Source organism: Formica exsecta, unplaced genomic scaffold (assembly GCF_003651465.1).
Source record: "Formica exsecta isolate Colony F162 unplaced genomic scaffold, ASM365146v1 scaffold385, whole genome shotgun sequence".
Classification (NCBI taxonomy): domain Eukaryota; kingdom Metazoa; phylum Arthropoda; class Insecta; order Hymenoptera; family Formicidae; genus Formica; species Formica exsecta.
In genome coordinates, this window is record NW_021851090.1 from 525,061 (window position 1) to 546,278 (window position 21,218).

Genomic DNA, 21,218 nt, shown 5'->3' on the forward strand with positions numbered 1-21,218 from the left:
TATTTTGAAAAAATAATATAAAAAATATGTACATATTAATATATAATACTCAATATATGTATATAAAAATTGTCTGATCTTATATGTGAAAGTAATTTTGATTCACGGTATAAAATAACAAATAATTAACTAAAAAATATATCAACAATATATGACTATAGTATCGCTCGTGTGTTTGTTTTTATAAAAGATTCGCTATATATACTATTTTTTATCATAAAGTTACCGTGTATCGAAGACTTTTACGATCTATATCTTTGAAAATATTATTTCTATTTTGTTTAATAAAATTTAACGTTTGTTTAACAAAGAATATATGTATATAATATTTATTAATATTATTATACAACAATAAAAATATAATAAAAAGCTTTTATATATAGAGATAGATTTAAATGTGTATATAAATTATATAGTAAGATGTACCAATACAATATAATAGATTTTAACATCTTAATTACACATTGACTTTATAATCTTTTAATTACCCTAGATCGGAATCATATATAAATGTGCAATTTTATGTGAATTTTGTTTTCCTGAGTTTCTCCTTACTCTCAATAACATGAATGTTAGATAGTTTATATTTAACTGATATATATTGAACATACTTTAAATAGAAGTATATTGACATTTATTAATATATCAAATTAATTGTATGTATAATATCCAAAATATGTGTGCTGCTATCCTTTGCGTGCTTTACCTGAGGACACCTTTATATATGAATATAATCTCCTACACTATATAAATGTCTTACACATATATAAATTATTATCTATATCTCACATAAATGAAACTTTTATTGAAATCTCCGATTTTTTTATGGTCTTCATTAATTGTTAATGAATAAATATATATGTGAATGTTGTTTGCAATACACATTAACTTCATTTTTATCTTTTCTCACATGTTGCACTTTAATTATCATTTATTTCGTCTCGGTCTCGGGCTTTATAAATTTTGTATGGATAATATAATGAAATCTTCTACACGCATCCTAAATTGCACAAATATTTTTTAGATTTTTAAGCACATAAAAAGCACCGACTATGTAAATATACGATTTAAATTTATACATATTTTATATTTTTGATAGAATATGTTTGTGTGTGAATACACAAAGAGAATATCGTGTACTAGACCTTTCTTTTTTTTTATTAATGTTGTGCACTATGTATTGGTACATCATTCTGATTTTGAACATGTAGTAGAATGCTGACGTAAAGTAAATCTTTTTTCCACAGGGAGATGTATTGAGGAATAATCTTCTGACGCGTTACTTCGGCAAAGGTTTTATACAGAAACCGGAAAATGTTGATATTGGAGTATCCCGTTGTGCGACCATTACCCATGGTCCAGGAGGTAAATGTCATAAGATATTATCGGTAGATTTTATTATTTTTTAAATATCTTGTAAAAGAGAAGAGTGGATTGCTATTTACAGCGAAGATATTAAGCCGAGCCGGTAGAACATTACACGAAGTGCAAACCCATCTCGATCGCGAAGGTGCTTCAGATTTGGTGGTAGAATTGGTGATTAAGAGTGTACATTCTCCGAGCATATTTGTGGAAGCTGTGGAATTGGGTATCGCATTATTGGAGGGTGGAAATCCTATTATACAAAAGAGCATGTTTAATAAACTTATGGGAGGCGATTTGAGCCAATCGTTTTTTAAGGTAATTTTTCATACTGTCTATACAATATATACAGTGACACTCCATGATATTATTTTTTGTATAGGTATTTTACGATAAAATGAAAGATTCTCAGCAAGAGATTAAATCTACTGTGACAGTAAATACATCTGATATGGCGGCTAAAGCACACGAGGATAAAGAGGGCAAAGAGGTAGACAAGATGTCGCGAAAACGTGGATCAGGTATAAGATAAAATAAATTACTGTTACTACATTGAGTTATTATGTTCTATTTAATTTATATTTTATGTATGCGTTAACTTAAGCATATGTATAAGTGTATGAATTAATTATACGTAATAGATATATTAGATCAGTTTTTATATATAGGGAAGCTCAATGGAATGGTAATAACTGACGAGCTTCATGAGGAATTAAATCAGGTTGCAGTGTCCAATGCACAGGTATACGCGAACATACAAAACGGTCTTGCGCCTGGCGAAGACGTGGCGAATAATACGTTAGAAGATATATGTGAAAAATTGGATAGGAACAAAAGCGGTAGTGCGTCTGATGACGATGAGGGTCAATTGAGTCCTAAAGTTTTAGTGATGCAACCGATTCTGCGTTTCTTGCAACTACTTTGCGAGAATCACAACAGAGAATTACAGGTGCTACTGTCTATCCGGAATTCGTAGTTTTTTGATACATTCTGATTTTAATAAATCATTTCCATTACTCTTACATATAGAATTTCCTACGGAATCAAAATAATAAAACAAATTTCAATCTGGTATCTGAGACGCTCATGTTTTTGGACTGCATCTGCGGCTCTACTACCGGTGGATTGGGTCTCCTTGGGTTGTACATCAACGAATACAATGTAGCGCTGATTAATCAAACTTTGGAAACGTTGACGGAATACTGTCAGGGACCGTGCCACGATAATCAAAACTGCATCGCCACACATGAATCCAACGGTTTAGATATTATAACGGCATTGATACTGAATGATATCAATCCTCTGGAAAAGACCAGAATGGATCTGGTATTGGAATTAAAGAATAATGCTAGTAAATTATTGTTGGCAATTATGGAGAGTAGAGGTGACAGCGAGAACGCCGAAAGAATCATGTACAATATGAATCCGAAACAGCTTGTAGATGTGGCATGCAAGGCTTTTCATCAGGAATCGCTGGATGACGTCGGTGACATTGATGACTCCTCGACAAACGGAGAGGAAGGAGTGTCGCCCAAAGAAGTAAGGAAATATATAACACGAATACTTTATTGATTTTTTATAATTATTTTAATAAACATAATTTATATATTTTAATTGTACATATAATTTTTTTTTCTAGGTTGGGCATAATATCTACATCTTGTGTCATCAATTAGCGCAACACAATAAGGAACTGGCAGCGATATTGAAACCATCGGAACAGAACAATGCGGATCCAAAAATTAATAAAGCGTTGCAGTACTATGCATCTCATACAGCTCAAATAGAGGTGATGTAGTTTTTGTGTATAAATATAAAAATAGTTTATTTTTTAAAAAGAAAGAGAGAGAAAAAGAGAGAGAGAGGACCATTATATAATATATACTTTATTAATAAAATATTTTTACGTTTCAGATTGTGAGACACGACAGAACACTCGAACAAATTGTTTTTCCTATTCCGGAGATCTGCGAACTTATAACTGTCGATACAAAAATAAGAGTACTTAACACTACGGAACGAGATGACCAAGGGTCGAAAGTTTCCGATTTCTTCGAAAGGACAGAAGATATGTTTAATGAGATGAAATGGCAAAAAAAGCTTAGAGGCATGTTTATTGATTAAATAAATTAAAGTAGGATAGTAATGAAATTTTTCTAATAATAAATCAATTTTAATTTATAGGGCAATCAATGTTGTTCTGGATGAGCAGTTATATGTCATTATGGAGTAACATTTTATTCAATTGTGCCGTTCTCATAAATCTTATTGTAGCCTTTTTCTATCCGTTTGTGGATTCTGTGCCTAGTGAGTTTTTAATTAACAAGAGTTGAATTTCTAAAAACTGTCTTGATATATAATACACGATACTTTTTTATTCTCTATTTGTAGAACTCAGTTATCATTTGTCAGCTTTAATTTGGACAGTTATGCTTGCATCTGCTGCTATTGTTATTACCTTGCCAAGGGAATCTGGTATACGTACATTAGTCGCATCAACAATATTGCGATTGATATTCTCTGTAGGTCCAGAACCAACGTTGTGGTTGCTCGGTTTTGTTACGGTAAAAAATATAAAATATATATGTATATGATTGTAATATATATGCGATTTAAAATATGTATTTTTAAATATGTATTACATTTGTGTTGCAGATTACATTTAAAGTTGTACATCTTATAAGTATTATAGGTAATCAGGGTACCCTGACTAGAAGTATAGAGCAAATAATAACCAATATCGAACTTTTATATCACATATTGTATTTAATATTCTGTGTTCTGGGGATTTTTATGCATCCGTTTTTCTATTCAGTTTTAGTAAGTGACGAAGAATGAATTATTTTTTACTCCCTTTTTACAAATATGTACAAAATTGTAACATTGTCATTTATTTTAGCTCTTTGATGTGGTTTACCGCGAGGAGACTTTGCTCAATGTAATAAAATCTGTAACTCGAAATGGAAGATCTATCATACTCACTGCTGTGTTAGCCTTGATTTTAGTTTACATGTTTTCCATCATTGGTTTTATGTTCTTTAGAGACGATTTTCTCGTTCCTGTGGATGAGGAAGTTATATGTGAGTTTAAACCTTTGGTATTATACATTTTATCATACAATTTATATAGATATTTTTAATTTTATAAATATTCTTAAAATTTATTTTATTTATAGCTTCCATTGAGCAGGAAGTTGCAGATACTTGTAGCATTGGTGACAAGGAAAAATGTGAAGCAACAGAGACTATATCACGATATGGTCGCGAAGGTAGATATATTGCAATGATGTAATTTGAATAATATAATTTTTTACTTGAATATAAAAATAATATTTATTGTGAAATAAATTTTTTAAACAATTTAGCAAATGAAAAAGAAGATAAAGCTGAGATGATTAGCGTTGGCGGAGAGTTGAAGGAACGATCTTGTGATTCACTCGTTATGTGTATCGTTACCACATTAAATCAAGGGTTGAGGAACGGTGGTGGAATTGGAGATGTTCTACGCGCACCATCCAGCATCGTAAGTACAGGAATATCACAAAAACGGTTAAATAAGTTATTTTATACACAAAAACTTTGTTATGTTTCAGGAACCTTTGTTCGTTGCAAGAGTTGTGTACGACTTGCTATTCTTCTTCATTGTGATAATTATCGTTTTGAATCTCATCTTTGGTGTGATTATTGATACATTTGCGGATCTTAGATCGGAGAAACAGCAGAAGGAATTGATTTTAAAAAATACTTGTTTTATTTGTGGCAAGTATTTATTTCATATATTGTTTGTTTTACGTTTTCTCTATACTTTTATATTTTGACATACCGTAGGATATATTTTACAATTTCATATATGTATTGAAATATTCCCTTTTTTTTACAGGTTTGAATAGATCAGCTTTTGATAACAAAACAGTTTCCTTTGAAGAACACATAAAGCATGAGCATAACATGTGGCATTACCTCTACTTCATTGTTTTGGTGAAGGTGAAAGACCCGACAGAATTCACAGGCCCGGAATCATATGTTTATGCCATGGTTAAGGTAATAGTTCATAGAGCTTGAAAAATTTGGGCGATGCTTATGTCTTTAAGCTCTATGTACTTTCACAGGATCGAAATCTGGAATGGTTCCCGAGATTACGGGCCAAGTCATTGGCGGCGGATGAAGGTGAAGGTGAGCAAGTGGAATTAAGAAGTTTACAGTCGCAATTAGAATCCACGCAGCAGTTAGTTAAATGTTTGTCGCATCAACTCATGGAGCTTCGTGATCAGGTACGCCAATTGAGAATATTATTTAAATTTTACTTCAAAGCTAACTATTAAGTTAGCAAAAATATTCAAGCAATATTTAAATATACAAATCATATACTTTTATTTATTTTGAAAGATGACGGAGCAACGAAAGCAAAAGCAGCGATTGGGGCTTCTGAATTCTGCTTCTGCAGTCTTACATAATGTACCCACGTAAACTTAAGGTGTATTTGTAATTTCCGTCTTATTCCGGACGAATCTCAGTTTGATACTCCAAGATAATATATGTAGCGATATTCATGTGTTCTTAACAGGCATTTAAAGACACGAGAATGAATCGAGTGGGTAACCCGAGGCATTTTTACGGTTTTGTTCCTAATTTTAATGAAAGTAAAATACACCTAGGGCATTAAACATTATCATTCTCTTTTTCATCATATAGGCTTTCGACCTGGTTTATCGATTAACCATCAAGGAATCTCTATGTACCGTAAATTGCATTGTTTACCAATGTATAAATATTGTTACATAAATAGAGAGAAGAATTAAGCGTATCCATTAATGTAGTAAAAGAGATATAAATTAAAACTTCCAATTACTATATAAAATGTCGTAAGGTAATATTCTAATATCTTAGAATATTCTTCTTTTTTTATATGTGATTAATCCACTATGTTTTAGTTACGCTACTATAATTTAGATGTATTCATATATATGGATACATTAAATAAAGATTTTAGTATCGGAATTTTACAACAATTACAAATTTTATATATATTTCTGTTTTGTGTTATTAAAGCCGTGATTGTTTATGAAATTTTTTTTTCGTAAATTATAAAGATTTTTTAAACAAAATATATGATTAAAATATCTTTATATATACATTTGTAAAATCGTGTGTGTGTACAAACTTTCTGTATTATATATATTTAACTTGTATGTATATTGTGTATATATATGCATATATATACATATATATATATATATATACTATGTATATCTGTTTGTTTGGGAATAATTCTTTCATTGTCGGTATCACATTCTTTACAATTATACATAATCGATTATTTCTTTCTTCATATATGTAAATAAAACAACATATGAAATTGTTTAAAACATATATCTTAGCAATTATGAATATTTAATTTTATAATAACAATAACACGCTCAAAAATTTCAATTTTGTAAAAGCTAATATTGAAATTTATATTGTGAAATGTATGTGTTATACACTATTAATGATAATTTGCAATGCGATCAAAAAATGTATGTGCAAATTAAAATTTGTACCTGCGAATCAGATGAGATCGTTCGTTCAATTGTTTGTGAAGATGATCGTGATCGTGGATATATCACGATATTATTAATATAATTAACGAAAACACGGTAATTAATAGGGATCAATCGACTATATTGCAATACGCGTATAGAAAAAATTTTTTGAAATTTTAGATATTCTATAAATGGACGAATTTCAAAATGTTGATATCCAATTATTTATTGTTAATGTATAAAATGATAGTTTATATATCGTAAATTTTAATCAAGTTGTGTTATATTACAATGTAAGTACATGACACTTGAATATTGCGTTGTATGTTATTATAGAGATTTAATTCATGTCTTTAAAATAATTTTTGAGATTTTTGTCTACATACATATATATATAGATATATAATATGTAACTTTATATTTCTTTCTAATGTAATATGGAAAAAAAATAACGTAATGTATATATTTTATTAGATTTTAAAATTATCTAGAGATGAAATGATGTCGTTTAGATTATATAAAGCATTTTTCTTATCTCCTATTGTATTTATAACAGTCTTCTCAAATTTTCCTTATTTTATGTCAGATATTATACTGTTAGATCTTTAAATGAATTCAAATAATACCTATTGAAATATGTTTCTTCTAATATCTGTTACGTCTAATATCTTGCGCGCGTGCGATCTTATTATATACTATACATAATTACATTATGGATGTAGATGCATTCTTACTTACATGTGTGAATAAATTATGTTTTTTCTTAATGAAGCTGTTTATTGCATATTTTTATATTAATAATGTGTCATATATCTTATATTAATAGTGTATCATAATTTTTCATATCCAATCTTTACATATATTGTAATATATATATTACAGAATAATTATCTCTGAGAAACGGTTCACGAAAATGGTTAATACTTATATTTATATTATTTTTTATCAAAACATTATTAATTTTCTTATAAATTATGTAATCTAAAATAATTGAATACTAATTGTATTATTAATTTATATTAAAATTTATTGAACTATAAAAATAATTTTTTAATCAGAGTTCAATCAGAACTTCGCGTAATAAACAATTAATCAAAGCTTTTAAATTATTTTTCATTGTTATATACGTTATTCTAATTTATATATGTAGATGTAATTAATGTGGGTGATATCTCATAATGTTTTTAGTATTACATGAAACGAAATAAAATGACATGAAGATAAATATATTATTTAATCGCAGAGTAAACAAATACGGTATTTGTGTGATCATCGATGATTTGTTAAAACTTTTGTTGATCGCGCGCTTGCAAAATTAGTCTTTAGAAATATCGCGAGCGATCGTGAGTATCGAATTTCGCGCGCTTTTCAATGTCACTTTCCCGCGTTATTTTCCCGCCATAATCAACGTGAAACTGCTAACGTCATTCCGGAGTCGGTAACGAAACGTTGAGCGCGGGACGGATCGACTCTGAATCGCAACGCATTTAAATGGTGAGTAAATCATAATTGAAATAATATGTTAATATTTCTCGATTGCGTAGCATGTAAATACGGCGTTTGGCGACGTGCGACGATTGTTGTTTACGAGCGGTCACATTGTTGTCATTCGCGCGGCGACAATAGAACAGATAGGCAGCAACGCGACGCGCTCGTATACGCATTAATTTTCGAGACGCGATTGTAAAAAGTATTACGGAATCATTTCTCTGAGTGAATGATTAATGTATATCATTTCGCGCAATTATTTAACTTGTACGATTAAGTAACTTGTATATTAAGGCGACGATTTGGTTTCGGAGTAAATATTTCGCGCATTTTATTCGCGTGAAGTAAGTATCGCGTCGTATCAAGTAAAAGCTGCTGACGTCGTTCCGGAGTCGGCGAAGAAACGTTGCAAGCGCGGAATGGATCGATTCTGAATCGCGACGCATTTAATTAATGAGTAAGTTATAATTGGAATCATATATGTTAATATTTGTCGATTGCGTAGCATGTAAATCTGTTAGGCGACGTGCGACATATCGTTGTTTACATTACACGGTCGTATTGTCATTCGCGCGGCGAGAGTCGAGTAAGTAGGTCAACGACGCGGCATCGCATTTTCGCGATCGTGAAAAATATTACGTCGAACATGATCATGATGTACAAGCGTGTGATTAGTGGGTATCAATCGCAATTACTCAATTCGATTAAACATATCGCGGCGACGGCTGTTTGTCGAAGAAAATAATTCGCGCTTTTTCCGCTTTATTCTCTCGTCATAACCAAGTGCGCGCGTTCATTAATTGCATTCGGGCGAGATTAGTGCGCGCGTAATCGTAATTAATTTTTGCAAATACGCGCTTAATTGCAATTAACTGTTTTCGCTAGCGAGTGCCATGAAGGAGAGCCAAACAATGAAATAAGAGAGAAAGAAGAGGCCTGAAACGGCATAAAGTTTCGGCAGAGGTGAACCATAAGGTGAATGATTAATTATTTGTTTATATATATATTATCATTTATAAAAAATTTAATAAAAGAAAAAATTTAAGGCTGTAATTATTTTTTAAGATATAAAATATAGTTTTGATACTTGCTTTAATTTAGATTAAATATATATATATATATTTGTGTATTTTACAGATCAACACTACGTAATATGCTGTGCAACTCCGCCGCTGCGCATCGTACCGGTGAGTTTAAATTGTTTTCTGTTTTAATTATGAGGTAATGGATTTGTGAAAATTATCAAATATGTATAAGAAATGTATCTATAAGATGACAAATATATTAGAAACAAATCAAACAATTAAAAATATTTTTCTGGTAATTATTCATATATAAAAGTTTGCATTTAAATTTGTAATGATAATAAATAAATGCAATAGTAAAATCTTATTTATTATGTTTGTTTTCATAAACTATTTAATATTAGAAGCCATTATTTATTTCAAAATTATATTTAAAAATAATAAAAGTTTAAATAAAGAATATATAGAAATATTATTGATATATATATATATATATATGCTTCACAAATCCATTGTGCCTTAAAATGGATTAAGATAAATTGGGCAATATTTAATCCTGGAATATATGTGACTGCATACAAAGATGCACACGTACAAATAATTCATAACTTGAACATTATTTTTATTTATGCGTTATTGACCAGTTTGGTCATTTATCCCATAAAAAATATTTCCACAGCTCGAGTATGATTGATATAAAATAATGAGCAATAATAAAATAATTTTTGCTAGAAAAAGAAATTTTAGCTTACTTAGATTTTTCCGACTGAAAAACAATGATATTTTATGTATTAAATTTCAAGTCAGTTTTTTTACATTTTTTATCTGCATCATGTAAGCTATTTTTTGCATAGAAAAATGTCTTGAGTTTAATTAAAACTTTATCCAATTTTCCCAAAATATGGTAATATTTTACGATAAAGTCGATTTGCAATGATTTTTATGATATGTTTTTACAAATTATTTCAATTTCACGTACATTACAATGAATCTTTCTTAATATATCCAGTAACAAAGTACTATAGTTTGATATTCTACATTAAGCATTTTATTTTGCTCGCTTTTTATTTTTAAGATGATACGTAAAAATGATAAATATGATATGTTTTTTAGAAGACATGTTACATATTTATATACATTGAGATAATTGTATTTTCATACATTCATAAACATTTTTATTTTTAATTTTTTTTTCGATTTATTAAATGATATATGGCATAGGGAAAAAATGGCGCGTATAACGCGTACTTTATAATATTCTAGTCTCTAATAAAAAAAGGTGATTATGTGATTATCGTGATTATTAAACTGCCTGCATCTTAAAATATAAAATTTTATCTTGAGTATCTCATATCAAACGTTCTTGTAAGACGAGATTCAAGTAATAATAATAAATATAGGCCTGAGCTAAACAAAAGGACAAGTTAGTGTTTCATTTTACTTTATTTAGACTTTATATGAAACAATTGACTATTTATTGTGACTTATATATACGTGGCTAGTACATGTACATGTAACACGTATTTTTCTTTCATTAGGTCGCACGTGTTTTGTGTAAAATCGGTATACTTTCCAAATAAAAGGCCAGCTATTGCATAAATACGCAGTAATAATGTTGAACGTAATTTCTACAAATACAATATGAATAGTGAACATAGAAGCGCATAGTATTTTTCGTACTTCTCTTTGAAAAATTAATTTTTTAACATATTGCTCACACATCTACATTCTTTATATTAAATTACATTGCTGCGCGTCGATTTCGATTTCATTGCATCACTCGATAATTAAATAGATAATGACTTTCATGTCTGGTTTGACGAGGTTTTCGGCGAGTATAATATCGCTTTACCTTATGAATTACAACAACGTATTATAATATAAGTGCCCCTGTCTGCGTATCGCTAAACACGAATTTAGTAACAACGCGTATAAAAGTAATTCGAAGTGTTACGACAACAAATATTAAAATTCCCAAGTAAAACTTCTATAGTATGATTATAATGTATCATTAATCAATTTTCTCAATCTATTTTGGGAATGCATATTTCTTTTTTCGATTGTAGAGGAAGCACAAAAATTAATTTAAATAAATTTACATTTTTAAAAATTACATTCTGAGCATAAAATACAATGTAGAGATATGATTTATAAATTTTAAGAAAAGATCGAGTGAAAAGATCTCCGCAAAATATCAAAAACGTAACTTTCGATATTACAGCGGTCAATAACATATCTATATGTTTGTATTTTTAAAATGAGATCAGATACATTTAATGTATATGAGATAAAAATTATAAAACGAGGATGATACAACAGAATAACACACGAATTCCTTTTTACATTAAAATACATTCGATATAAAGACTCTTTCAGAGGAAGTGCATAAGGATGACTAATGTTATTATTCTTAGGCCAATACACGTTGCATTACCTTAATTAGCTGTAGAAAGAAAAAACGCGATGAGATTTCACAGATTCATTATAAAATCAATGGAAAATTGTAGAAACATTCTCGCATTGTTGTACAGCTGGTTAGGAGTACGCGATTCGCGATTCATTCTATCGGGTGGCATTAGCAAATACGTACATTAAATATTTACGACCTCTATCATTTATTTCCATTTTATTCCTCAGTAATAATCAATAATTGCGAGTTTGCTTCAATAGATCGGCGCGCCCTATCTCGTGAGATATTCGGAGAGCGAGTTTGCTCTTGGTGTGATTTCTCGATTCGCGATTCCTCGAAAAAAGGAACGGATTGATAATTATCGATACGAATACGTGGTGATAAGGGCATCCCGTTCGGCTGGCAAACCGTATAACAATAAATTGCGAAGTGTCTTGGGCACGTACCCAAGTTCGTTCGTTAAAATACACACTCTCTCTTCGTTCGTTCTCATTCCCTCGGAGCCGCGTAAGATTAATTATCTTATCGTTACTTTACAGTAATTCGCAGACTTAGGGTAGATACAATTAATCGTGTGTTCTGTACAAATTCTATTAACGCCACTACCTATGTACACAGATCGCTACATGGTTTTTAATCTCTTACACGTGTAATTTGGCATTCGCCTGAAAGAGAGAGGGGTGACTCGTGTGTGATTTTCGCTATTTCAAATCCGTGCATCGCGTTCTTGCATGTTATTTTCTTTATATATGTATAATATATACACAAGGCTATTATTCTGGCCTTAATACATTTAAATAAAAGCTCGAAAACTGTGAAGATTATGAAAACATAGTAAAAAATAGCACTACATACTATTTCAGAAATAATTATATGAATTGTACCGTACAATATTTACCAGTTACATCTTCATTTAGTACAACTATCGACTTGTAAAAATATTTTAGAAAATGAGAGACGTGGGGTGAACGGGTTCTACAATATCTACTGAAGAATAACATTTATATATATTAATAATGCTCAAATTCTAATTAGCAAAATAATAAAATGTTGAAATCAATATTACTATTTATTTCCGCATAGAATACAAAAATTTTTAAACTAATCGGATAAAGAATAAATGATTTAAAGGCTTTAAACAGATCCATCTTCTTCGATTCGAGTGACAGTCGATTGTGCAAACTAATCACTTATTACACATGCTGATCGTCACTCTCTTTATATCTGACATACGCACATGTATGGGTGTGTATAATATATATGTATATATATATGTATACATACGATTCGATCGAGAAGAACGGTAAACTGGCTCGTAAACTCTCCATCGTACCGTAAAAAATTGGATCGTATGTAGAGTGAAAAATATAGCAGAGATCAGTTAAAAATTTCTCTCCTCGGAATTAATCGTCGCGTGTACGATGCGATATTTCTCTTCTGCTTCATCTAAAATATTTCTTTCGTGAAAAATTATGCAGCCGGGAATTAACGAGCCAGCCGGCGAATATCTCGGCTCTTGACGATGCGCTGTCCACTTTAAAACCACCTTACAAATCGAGCGACGTAAAACAAGGATCCCGGCGCGAGTCCTCACAAGTTTATGTACATATGCTATAACTTAGATTCGTTCGATTAACAGGAACAGGTATGTGTAGACGCGGTTTTTTACCCCGAATTTACAGTCTCAACAGTCAAACGAGCGTGCGAGAAAAATCGCGAACACGACGAAAATGAGGAAAGCCTTTTCTCGCGGTTCGGCTTTGCTCGAGGAGCTCACCACGTGCCAGTTCGGTGCTGGCGATGGTCCGCTTTTGCGAGTATTGGCGATCACCGTCTGACTTCGCCACCTCATCGTGTATTGCGGCGCGGTTCTACCAAGGGCTTGCAATCTGGAAAGCACAGTTAGTTTATTATACTTTTGATTCTATCAAAAAATATAATCTTTGCTTATTTTTATATTTTACCTATTTGAAAAAATTAATATTATACGATTTATTTAGAATTAATTATATTTTTCGATATATATACATATAAAGAAATTGATTAGAATTTTTATATTTAAAAATATTTTTTTTTCAAACTTGATCCAAAATATTAAAAATTAAAAGTAATAAATGATGAAATGTAGATCAATGCATATTTGATGTCAATCTGCCATTATTCAATTTTTGGCTTATAGTTTTTGAACCAACTGCATATATATTTTTTTCTTCCAATTTTTCACAACGTGTGATTCAGAAAGAATTATTATTCTTGCGATAAAAATGGATCTACCATTTTTCGATTCGACCGCATCGATCACTGCCATAGTCAATGAGAAGGTATCTCGTGAAGAAAAGTTGTTGTTAAACATATTTTCCTTTTTATCCCGTGGATTACGGAATGGGAGGGGCGATGCCACGATTGTAACTGGAATTGCGGTCGTAAGACGAGATGAACGATGGCCGATTGTTAATCAGTGGATAATTTCTTCACGCGAGATGACAGTAACAGATCGCACGGGCATCAATCCTCGGTTTTATACGGGCGCGATGGTACACACGAAATGAGGCGCGATCGTTCGCTGGCAAAACGCCGTTATATTTCAACCGACCATGTCATAATCTCCCGTCGAAACCGTTGCAGAACTGTCGTTAAACGTATCTAATAGACAAGATCGCGCGCGGCGAAACTTTCCCTAGGTTAATCCGACCGAGTGCGCGAGTGCACGGAAGTGGGAAACTCACCTAACCACCGCGGTATTCATCTTCCACGGCAGGGTGAAATTCTTGTGCGAATCCCTCGAACAGAACGTGTGCAATCTGGGTCCGGCGGGGTCGCCCTCCTTCCTGTACTCGTGTATTGTCAGATTCCACGCAGTGCACGGTCCTGTTAAGTAGAGAAACCATAGCATGGAGCGGACAGTATCGCGAAATATAAATCGCGTATCGCAATCATAAAATTTGTTTTTAAAATTTCAAAGTGTATAGAAATAATATCTGTTTGAATGTTTATTTTTATTCTCACAATATGTATATTATAAGCTTTCATGTGATAAATAGAAAAATTGGCATGAGATAAGCCATCATCAATATTCCCAGATTTCTTTTATCATCGAGGTAATATTTATTTACATATACTTTTATTATATATATATATATATATATTTTTGCTTTTATATAAATATTGTTTTTCGTTTATTTTGAAATTAATTCTATTATTCAGATATATATTTATATTTTACGCTTCGCATTTTCAAATTATACGAGCAGATATATTTCACTCCGCTTATATTTTATTCCACATGGATATGTAATAATTCGTGCATAAGAGGGTTAACAATGAAAATGCTTATTGTCAGGATTATTGTTGTTCATGCGGTTAACATTTTGGTGAAACTCTCATGGCAAAAGTATACCACTCAACGTTTAAATTTCGCAAGAGGCGCGATTGGTTAGAGGAGATAGAGCAGAAGAGAAAAAGAGAGAGAAACGTACTCGCGCCACGGTTTGAGAGGTATATTAAAACCATTTCCGGCGTTTGCTAAGCTTTGGTTACGATTCCGACTCTACTCATAATGATCTGTGGCGAAGGGGAAGAAAATGAGAAAGCTATGAAATGAAGGTAGAAACGAGAACGAAAGGAACGATTTCTATCGCAAAGTTACGAACGGAGCGTCGTCACTAAAATAATTCGATTCGTGGTTCATTAAACCGTTCACAAAACGGATTACTCCATATAAAAGCTCATTAATTTACTTAATAATTCGCGAAAATATTCGCGGCTTGCTCCTATACTCCTTTAACGGAATAAATACAGATACCGTAGTTGTCTGTTCACAGTGATAACACAAGAACACAGAAATTTTTTAATATGTAAAAACTTTTTGCATCACGTATCTCTTCTCCACACAAATCGAAGCTGATAACGCGCACGATTACAATATCCCGCTCTTTTTAATATTCAATCTATTCACTGTTTCTTATCGTTAGTAATATATCACAGTATAATCCGTTTTGTTTGTAATTTTCCGTACTCGTGAGCTTTATTCAATAAAACCATCTTTTCTTGAACCAGTGTAGAGAATATGCTCCATATACAATAGATAATATTCCCTTATAGGAACGTATAGATCAATTTTGGCTTATTGTATTACTATGTATTTTGTTTCATTGATCGATCGCCCTCAGTATTTCGAGAAAAATTAAGAATGAGATCACAATAACAAAATATTAAAATAATGACTCGTTTTAATTTATAATCGAATAACAAAAGATTGACAATATCGTGCGTTCAGTTTCGAAAGAAAAAATGACATCACTTCTTTCGTACGACTACGGAACATAACGCGGAACGTAACATCAAACATAAGTTCACTCACATAAATGCATCTACCTTGTACCAGAGAGAACAATATCCCTCGCATCGCATTTCACACCGTGAAGAACAATCATAATATTCCCAGACTCAAATATATATGCGGCGGGGGAATGGTCGCGCGCCTTTGCTGCGCTCTCGTAAGATGACGACTTACGTTACCGCAGGAACGCAGAGAGAAGGCGACGAACGGAAAAAGGCGGAAAAAAAAAGGTGAATGGAACGCGAGAAACGCGCGCGGCAGGAGGAGAACGCACAGTGGGGAATTTGTGCACGGTGAAGCTCTAGCTTTCGTCGTCGTAGTAAATCCGATGGTCTCTTTAATCTCGCGACCCACTGCCATTCGTTTCGCGGCGCGCTCCTCTGTCTTCTCGGTCGGTCGGGCCCGCGACGTCCTCTCACCCTTCGACTTTATTCTTCCACAACTTTCACCCTTTCGCATCCGCGACGGCGACGGCGGAGCCAATGGCGCGGATAGAAATTCCGGCGGTCTCTCGGAAGAAAAGCAATCGAGGGAAGATTTCTCCGTGTCGTCGCCAGAGACGGAGCGCGTCGTGGGCAAGATGATCTATCTCTGTTTTCTCTTGAGCCTCGACTAGGATTGGAATAGAATTCTACAAATGGAATTCTATTGCGGGATAGAAAGAGAATTTGTGCTTATCGAAATAAAAGTTAAAGAGGCTTTAGGGTCGGGAATATTCTTAAGAATAATAATAAATTTAAAAAAATATTATTCTCGATATATATGATATTCAAACAGCACAATAGATTAGCCTCATCTTTGCTTTTCTTTTTATTTAATATGTATGAATTTTTTTCCTATGGAGCGAATCTAAGAGAGAGCATCGATATAATAATAAATTTTTAGTAAATATTAAAAAGATGCGATTCAACAAATTTTCAAAATAGTAATCATATTTATTTATTAAATTCATCTATTTATAAACTAATGCATGCAAACTATACGTAATTACATTAAAATTTCAGTGGGGATATCAACAGGTTTGTTATGGCAAAGAAATTAATTGCAACGGATTTTTAATGTATAAGATCCGCAAAAGATACGCTGCCCCGAAACGCAGATGCTTTTTGTTTTCTTTTAATAGCGTCCGAAGATAAATCGTTCGAAGAATGTTCTCTTGGGAAACGTAAATAAGTGCTTCTAGATAAATTATTTTTGTACTATTAAACTGCTCGCGGTTTTTCTTGCAAAATATAAAACCGTGGAAACCCGAAAATTATTCTCTAATTTTAAAAAAATTGAGAGATTTTAAAATATATTTATTATCAAATCACAAATCATGATAGTTTCACGTAAAAATTTTTATAGATGGGGTGATTCTGCAGAATAAAATAAAATAACTAATTATAAATTCTGCTGTCATTAAATTAGAGTAGTGGAGTTAAATGATCGTGCATAAATCATATTACAAATATATCCAAGATATTTAGATAATGTTAAAAGTAGATATAAAAAAAGTGACAGGAGAAGATTTCGTTGTAAAAAAAATAAAAAAATTTGTAAACAACCTTTGCGAGTGGGGGAGAGGGGATGTGTAATTACTGAACGGATGGTAGAAAGGCTGCTTACGGCTCTGTGTGGACTTGACTTCGATGATGAGTTGTCGGTCGATCGTCGAGTCCAGGATCCACGTGCACTTCTGCTGGTAATACTGATTCAGCTTGAGCCCGGCGCTCGCCAGATCACCACCATTGACCTCGCCTTCAGGTTCCGCCATCGTGTGATCGCCGCAGTAAGTGTCATTGATAAACTTGTACGCCGCGTGGAAATTGAGGCCTGCCTTTGATGACCTCGACCACTCGATGTAGACCGGGGTCCAGCTACGGATACCCACCGGAAGCCAGTCCTGCGCGATAATAAAGCCCGTTAAACGGATGAAACGGGACACGAGGGATATGACGTGGAAAATGGCAGGCAGGGTCGGAGAAGATGAAAAGCGCGACGAGAAATATGGACTAAAAGAGCCGTTAAGAAATTGAAAATAAGACGAGCACCGACGATAAAAAGCTGGGATGGAAACGCGGAAGATAGATAACTACATAATGGAGAATATAAATTTAATCGCACACGGTATTTGTCGCGTGATATCGAAAAAAAAAAGAAAAAATGATATTGACGATTTTATCGACAACCAGGTCTACGTTTAATTGTCAATCGCGGATTTCGAATTTAATCCAATGCAGTTAAATTACACAGATTTAGCCCATTGTTTTCATGGTAGCTTCAATTGTACCGGAATAACGAGTATTTGAATGCGAAATGATGATCCGACGAATCGAAATCTTGTTTATAGACTCGCCATTACACTCGATTGAGTAATCTGATAATATGTCTATTAATAGTTATTATGTGGATACAGTCAAAGTCAGGTCAGTTGTGCAAAATTGTGTAAACGCAAGCACATTTTATGTTGGATCGATTATCTAGCGTTGATAGCTTTCTTTCTGACACTTTTCCAGCTAAACATAAACATGAACGTTGAATTAAAAACATTTACAAAATTTTATTGCATTTTCAAACGCGTGTCATAGTTTTTCCGTTTTCGCATCGGTATATATTGATTGTAATACAACAATTGTATATTAAATTCACCCCCAAAAGTAATTTGGATTATTACATTATATTTTAATTATTTATGCGTTGATTATACATTAGGATAAATTACAATAAATGATGAAATCGCGTTAATGAAACTGATACATATTTAATAACAATACATTATATATTTACCTTGAATGAATTTTCTGCAACGATCTTTTTGCGCAGAGCTTAATTTATGACGTTTAATTTATCGATGATAGTGAAAAATTTATTTTAGATTTTTCATTATCGTAATGAGAGAATAAAGATTTAGGTTTTTCATAGTCCAATGAATTTTCCCTTTCTTTGAAAAAAAACAAACATCTCGCTAAGAGCGATATAACAAGCACAAAGACGGTAACAGCCGCTTGAAGAAAATTGCATATCGCGAGTAATATATTTTAACGACATCGCCGGCGTCCTCGTATGACAATACGGAGATATAAAAGTTGCGGCAATAACGATAGCTTTTATCTTGCTGCATTCAAGGAGCAAAAATGCACGCGGTAAGACGCGGAACGGCCGCAAAGCGTCGAGATGTACCCATCCGTGAATAAAGTTTGTCCGCCGTTCACGCGCGCTCACCTGATAATTTCCGCAGAGACATGTGACAATGTGTCCGGTCTCGGAGACAAGCAAAAGGTGGTCCATATTCTCTACGGACTTGCTGACGCAGTGGCAGCCGCTGTCACCGCACTTGGTCTCGCAAGAGTTGTTTGGAGTTTGTTTCGTGCTACCTTCTACCTATAAACAGACACATAGACGGAAGAAATTGAGAAAAAATAGCGGAAACGCATTTGACTAATTATAGAATAATGCGCAATCTCACGCACATAGTTTGTCTAAAATTTGTTTGCTATCTTCTCTGTGATTGAGATACTGAATATATGTTATGAAAACTATTTATATCGCGCGAGATTAAAGCTGTACGATTCTCTCGGTTGTGCGACGAATTTATAACGTAAATGCGACGCATATCGTTCAGCGCGGGATTACGGTTGCTATGCTTCCACCGGAAATTCAATTGCTGCATTTAATCGTTCTCGGCAGAGAATCGCTGAAACTGTTGTTTCGCCTTCGGGGAACCATGTCTGATCCAACGGAATATTATTTAAACGCGGATTAAAGGCCGGCATCGCGCGCAAATGCAGATTAAAAGTTTTATATAGTTTTCGGAATAAAACTCTCTTCTCTCTCCCCCGGTATGCCCTCCATTTGACGGTAATGTTTGCCTGTGACGTTCTCTCTCTTTTTTCGACGTCGACTCTAATGCGAAAGTTTTCATCCGCGAGGCGATGCCCGCGGCACAGCATCTAAAGGCCAGGAATAAATTTACGATTTCAATCTCTCCCTCCCCTCTCCCCTCCGGAGCGGGGCCGATTAAATGAACGATAGAGAGATTAAACATTTCGTCGGGTAACTCACGGTAATGACCACCGACTGGTTGGGCGCCGGTATAAAGTGCTGCCTGCACTTCACCGGACCTTCCATGGCGAATAATCGGTGCGGCTCCGGATGCACCACTGAGCCTTCCACCGGTGACGTCAATCCGTAATATTCGACGTCGCACACGCTGGCAGGCTGCTGAGTGCCACCCTCACGTTCTGCAACATCAGAGAAAAATGTGTTGCTTATGAAAGTCGAGAAAAATTGTCGAGAAGAATTACCTCGCAGCTTCCGCTTTGTAAAAATAACTGAAAGAATTTTTATCTATACGCAAACGTGTGTGTTTGTGTGGATGTGTATTTGATTCTCTCTTCTCTATTATTTAATAAAAAATAATTTTGTTTTTACAACAAAGATTATTAAATTATTATTATAATAAATAAAACAGAAGAAATACATGATATATAATATATAATAATGAAAAAATTACCGTGTCTTGTGCATCTGCCGCTGATCTCATTCGAGAAGATTACCAAAGCGATCTTGAATGTATATAAGGTATCTTCGCGTTTTATCGTTCTACGCTCGTTGAACTCTCGCGAGACTCTTGTAACTCTCTATCTCTTTCCTTTGCGCCTTTTAGCTTAATTTTTCCGCAAGATAGTTTCTGACAGCGCGAAATATATATACCTCCGCAAGTTATAGATAGGTAAATGCCCTATGGGCATTTTTATTTCGAGCCGGTTTGCTCGTGGCAAGACTGAATTTTCTCATTTCGTTTCTTACACGGCAGTTTCGTATGATCATTCGCCGCAATTTCGGGGTCGCCTGCTTAAATTTGACCCTTTCCCATAAGAAGATCGGTCTCCACGGGTCGCATAAAGTTTTATGTTCCACCGAATAGTACCCGACACGAGATAAGGTAGGCTCCAGAATGCCAAGAGATCGAAAATGTTCGATCTTCGTATTCCATGGTCGCCGAGAGAGAAAAAGAAATAAAGAGAAAGAGAGGTAGAGAGAGACATTCTTTATAAAAAAAACGCAACAGGAAAAATGGGTTTGTTGTGC

General features: G+C 33.3%; 2 protein-coding genes and 1 long non-coding RNA gene across 16 annotated transcripts in view; 2 read left to right on the forward strand and 1 right to left on the reverse strand.

Moving 5' to 3' along the window:
• The window catches only part of LOC115239539 (inositol 1,4,5-trisphosphate receptor), a 61,240-nt gene extending 53,586 nt beyond the window's left edge, over positions 1 to 7,654 (forward strand). For 7 of the 8 annotated variants that reach the window (XM_029814118.1, XM_029814112.1, XM_029814115.1 and 4 more), the window contains 17 exons: positions 1,248 to 1,365; positions 1,448 to 1,680; positions 1,745 to 1,883; positions 2,031 to 2,311; positions 2,392 to 2,901; positions 3,002 to 3,151; positions 3,277 to 3,469; positions 3,547 to 3,669; positions 3,754 to 3,926; positions 4,018 to 4,182; positions 4,262 to 4,442; positions 4,538 to 4,630; positions 4,727 to 4,884; positions 4,955 to 5,120; positions 5,242 to 5,402; positions 5,471 to 5,632; positions 5,748 to 7,654. In XM_029814118.1, the coding sequence (XP_029669978.1) occupies positions 1,248 to 1,365; positions 1,448 to 1,680; positions 1,745 to 1,883; positions 2,031 to 2,311; positions 2,392 to 2,901; positions 3,002 to 3,151; positions 3,277 to 3,469; positions 3,547 to 3,669; positions 3,754 to 3,926; positions 4,018 to 4,182; positions 4,262 to 4,442; positions 4,538 to 4,630; positions 4,727 to 4,884; positions 4,955 to 5,120; positions 5,242 to 5,402; positions 5,471 to 5,632; positions 5,748 to 5,828 (3,087 nt within the window). In that variant the 3' untranslated portion in view covers positions 5,829 to 7,654. The remainder of the gene's footprint in view (positions 1 to 1,247; positions 1,366 to 1,447; positions 1,681 to 1,744; positions 1,884 to 2,030; positions 2,312 to 2,391; positions 2,902 to 3,001; positions 3,152 to 3,276; positions 3,470 to 3,546; positions 3,670 to 3,753; positions 3,927 to 4,017; positions 4,183 to 4,261; positions 4,443 to 4,537; positions 4,631 to 4,726; positions 4,885 to 4,954; positions 5,121 to 5,241; positions 5,403 to 5,470; positions 5,633 to 5,747) is intronic. The other variant, XR_003884649.1, reaches the window with a different exon arrangement.
• Positions 7,655 to 8,290: 636 nt separating this feature from the next.
• The window catches only part of LOC115239535, a 31,412-nt gene continuing 18,484 nt past the window's right edge, over positions 8,291 to 21,218 (forward strand). Inside the window, exons 1-3 of one of the 2 annotated variants that reach the window (XR_003884647.1) lie at positions 8,291 to 8,377; positions 9,257 to 9,346; positions 9,509 to 9,558. This is a non-coding gene — a long non-coding RNA (uncharacterized LOC115239535). Of the gene's footprint in view, positions 8,378 to 8,479; positions 8,829 to 9,256; positions 9,347 to 9,508; positions 9,559 to 21,218 lie in introns of those variants that run through there. The other variant, XR_003884648.1, reaches the window with a different exon arrangement.
• LOC115239534 overlaps positions 10,825 to 21,218 on the reverse strand; it is a 226,794-nt gene continuing 216,400 nt past the window's right edge. For all 6 annotated transcript variants that reach the window (XM_029814102.1, XM_029814100.1, XM_029814104.1 and 3 more), the window contains 5 exons: positions 20,190 to 20,368; positions 19,350 to 19,508; positions 17,754 to 18,030; positions 14,533 to 14,674; positions 10,825 to 13,695 (listed from right to left, as the gene is read on the reverse strand). In XM_029814102.1, coding sequence (XP_029669962.1) covers positions 13,491 to 13,695; positions 14,533 to 14,674; positions 17,754 to 18,030; positions 19,350 to 19,508; positions 20,190 to 20,368 — 962 coding nt within the window. In that variant the 3' untranslated portion in view covers positions 10,825 to 13,490. The remainder of the gene's footprint in view (positions 13,696 to 14,532; positions 14,675 to 17,753; positions 18,031 to 19,349; positions 19,509 to 20,189; positions 20,369 to 21,218) is intronic.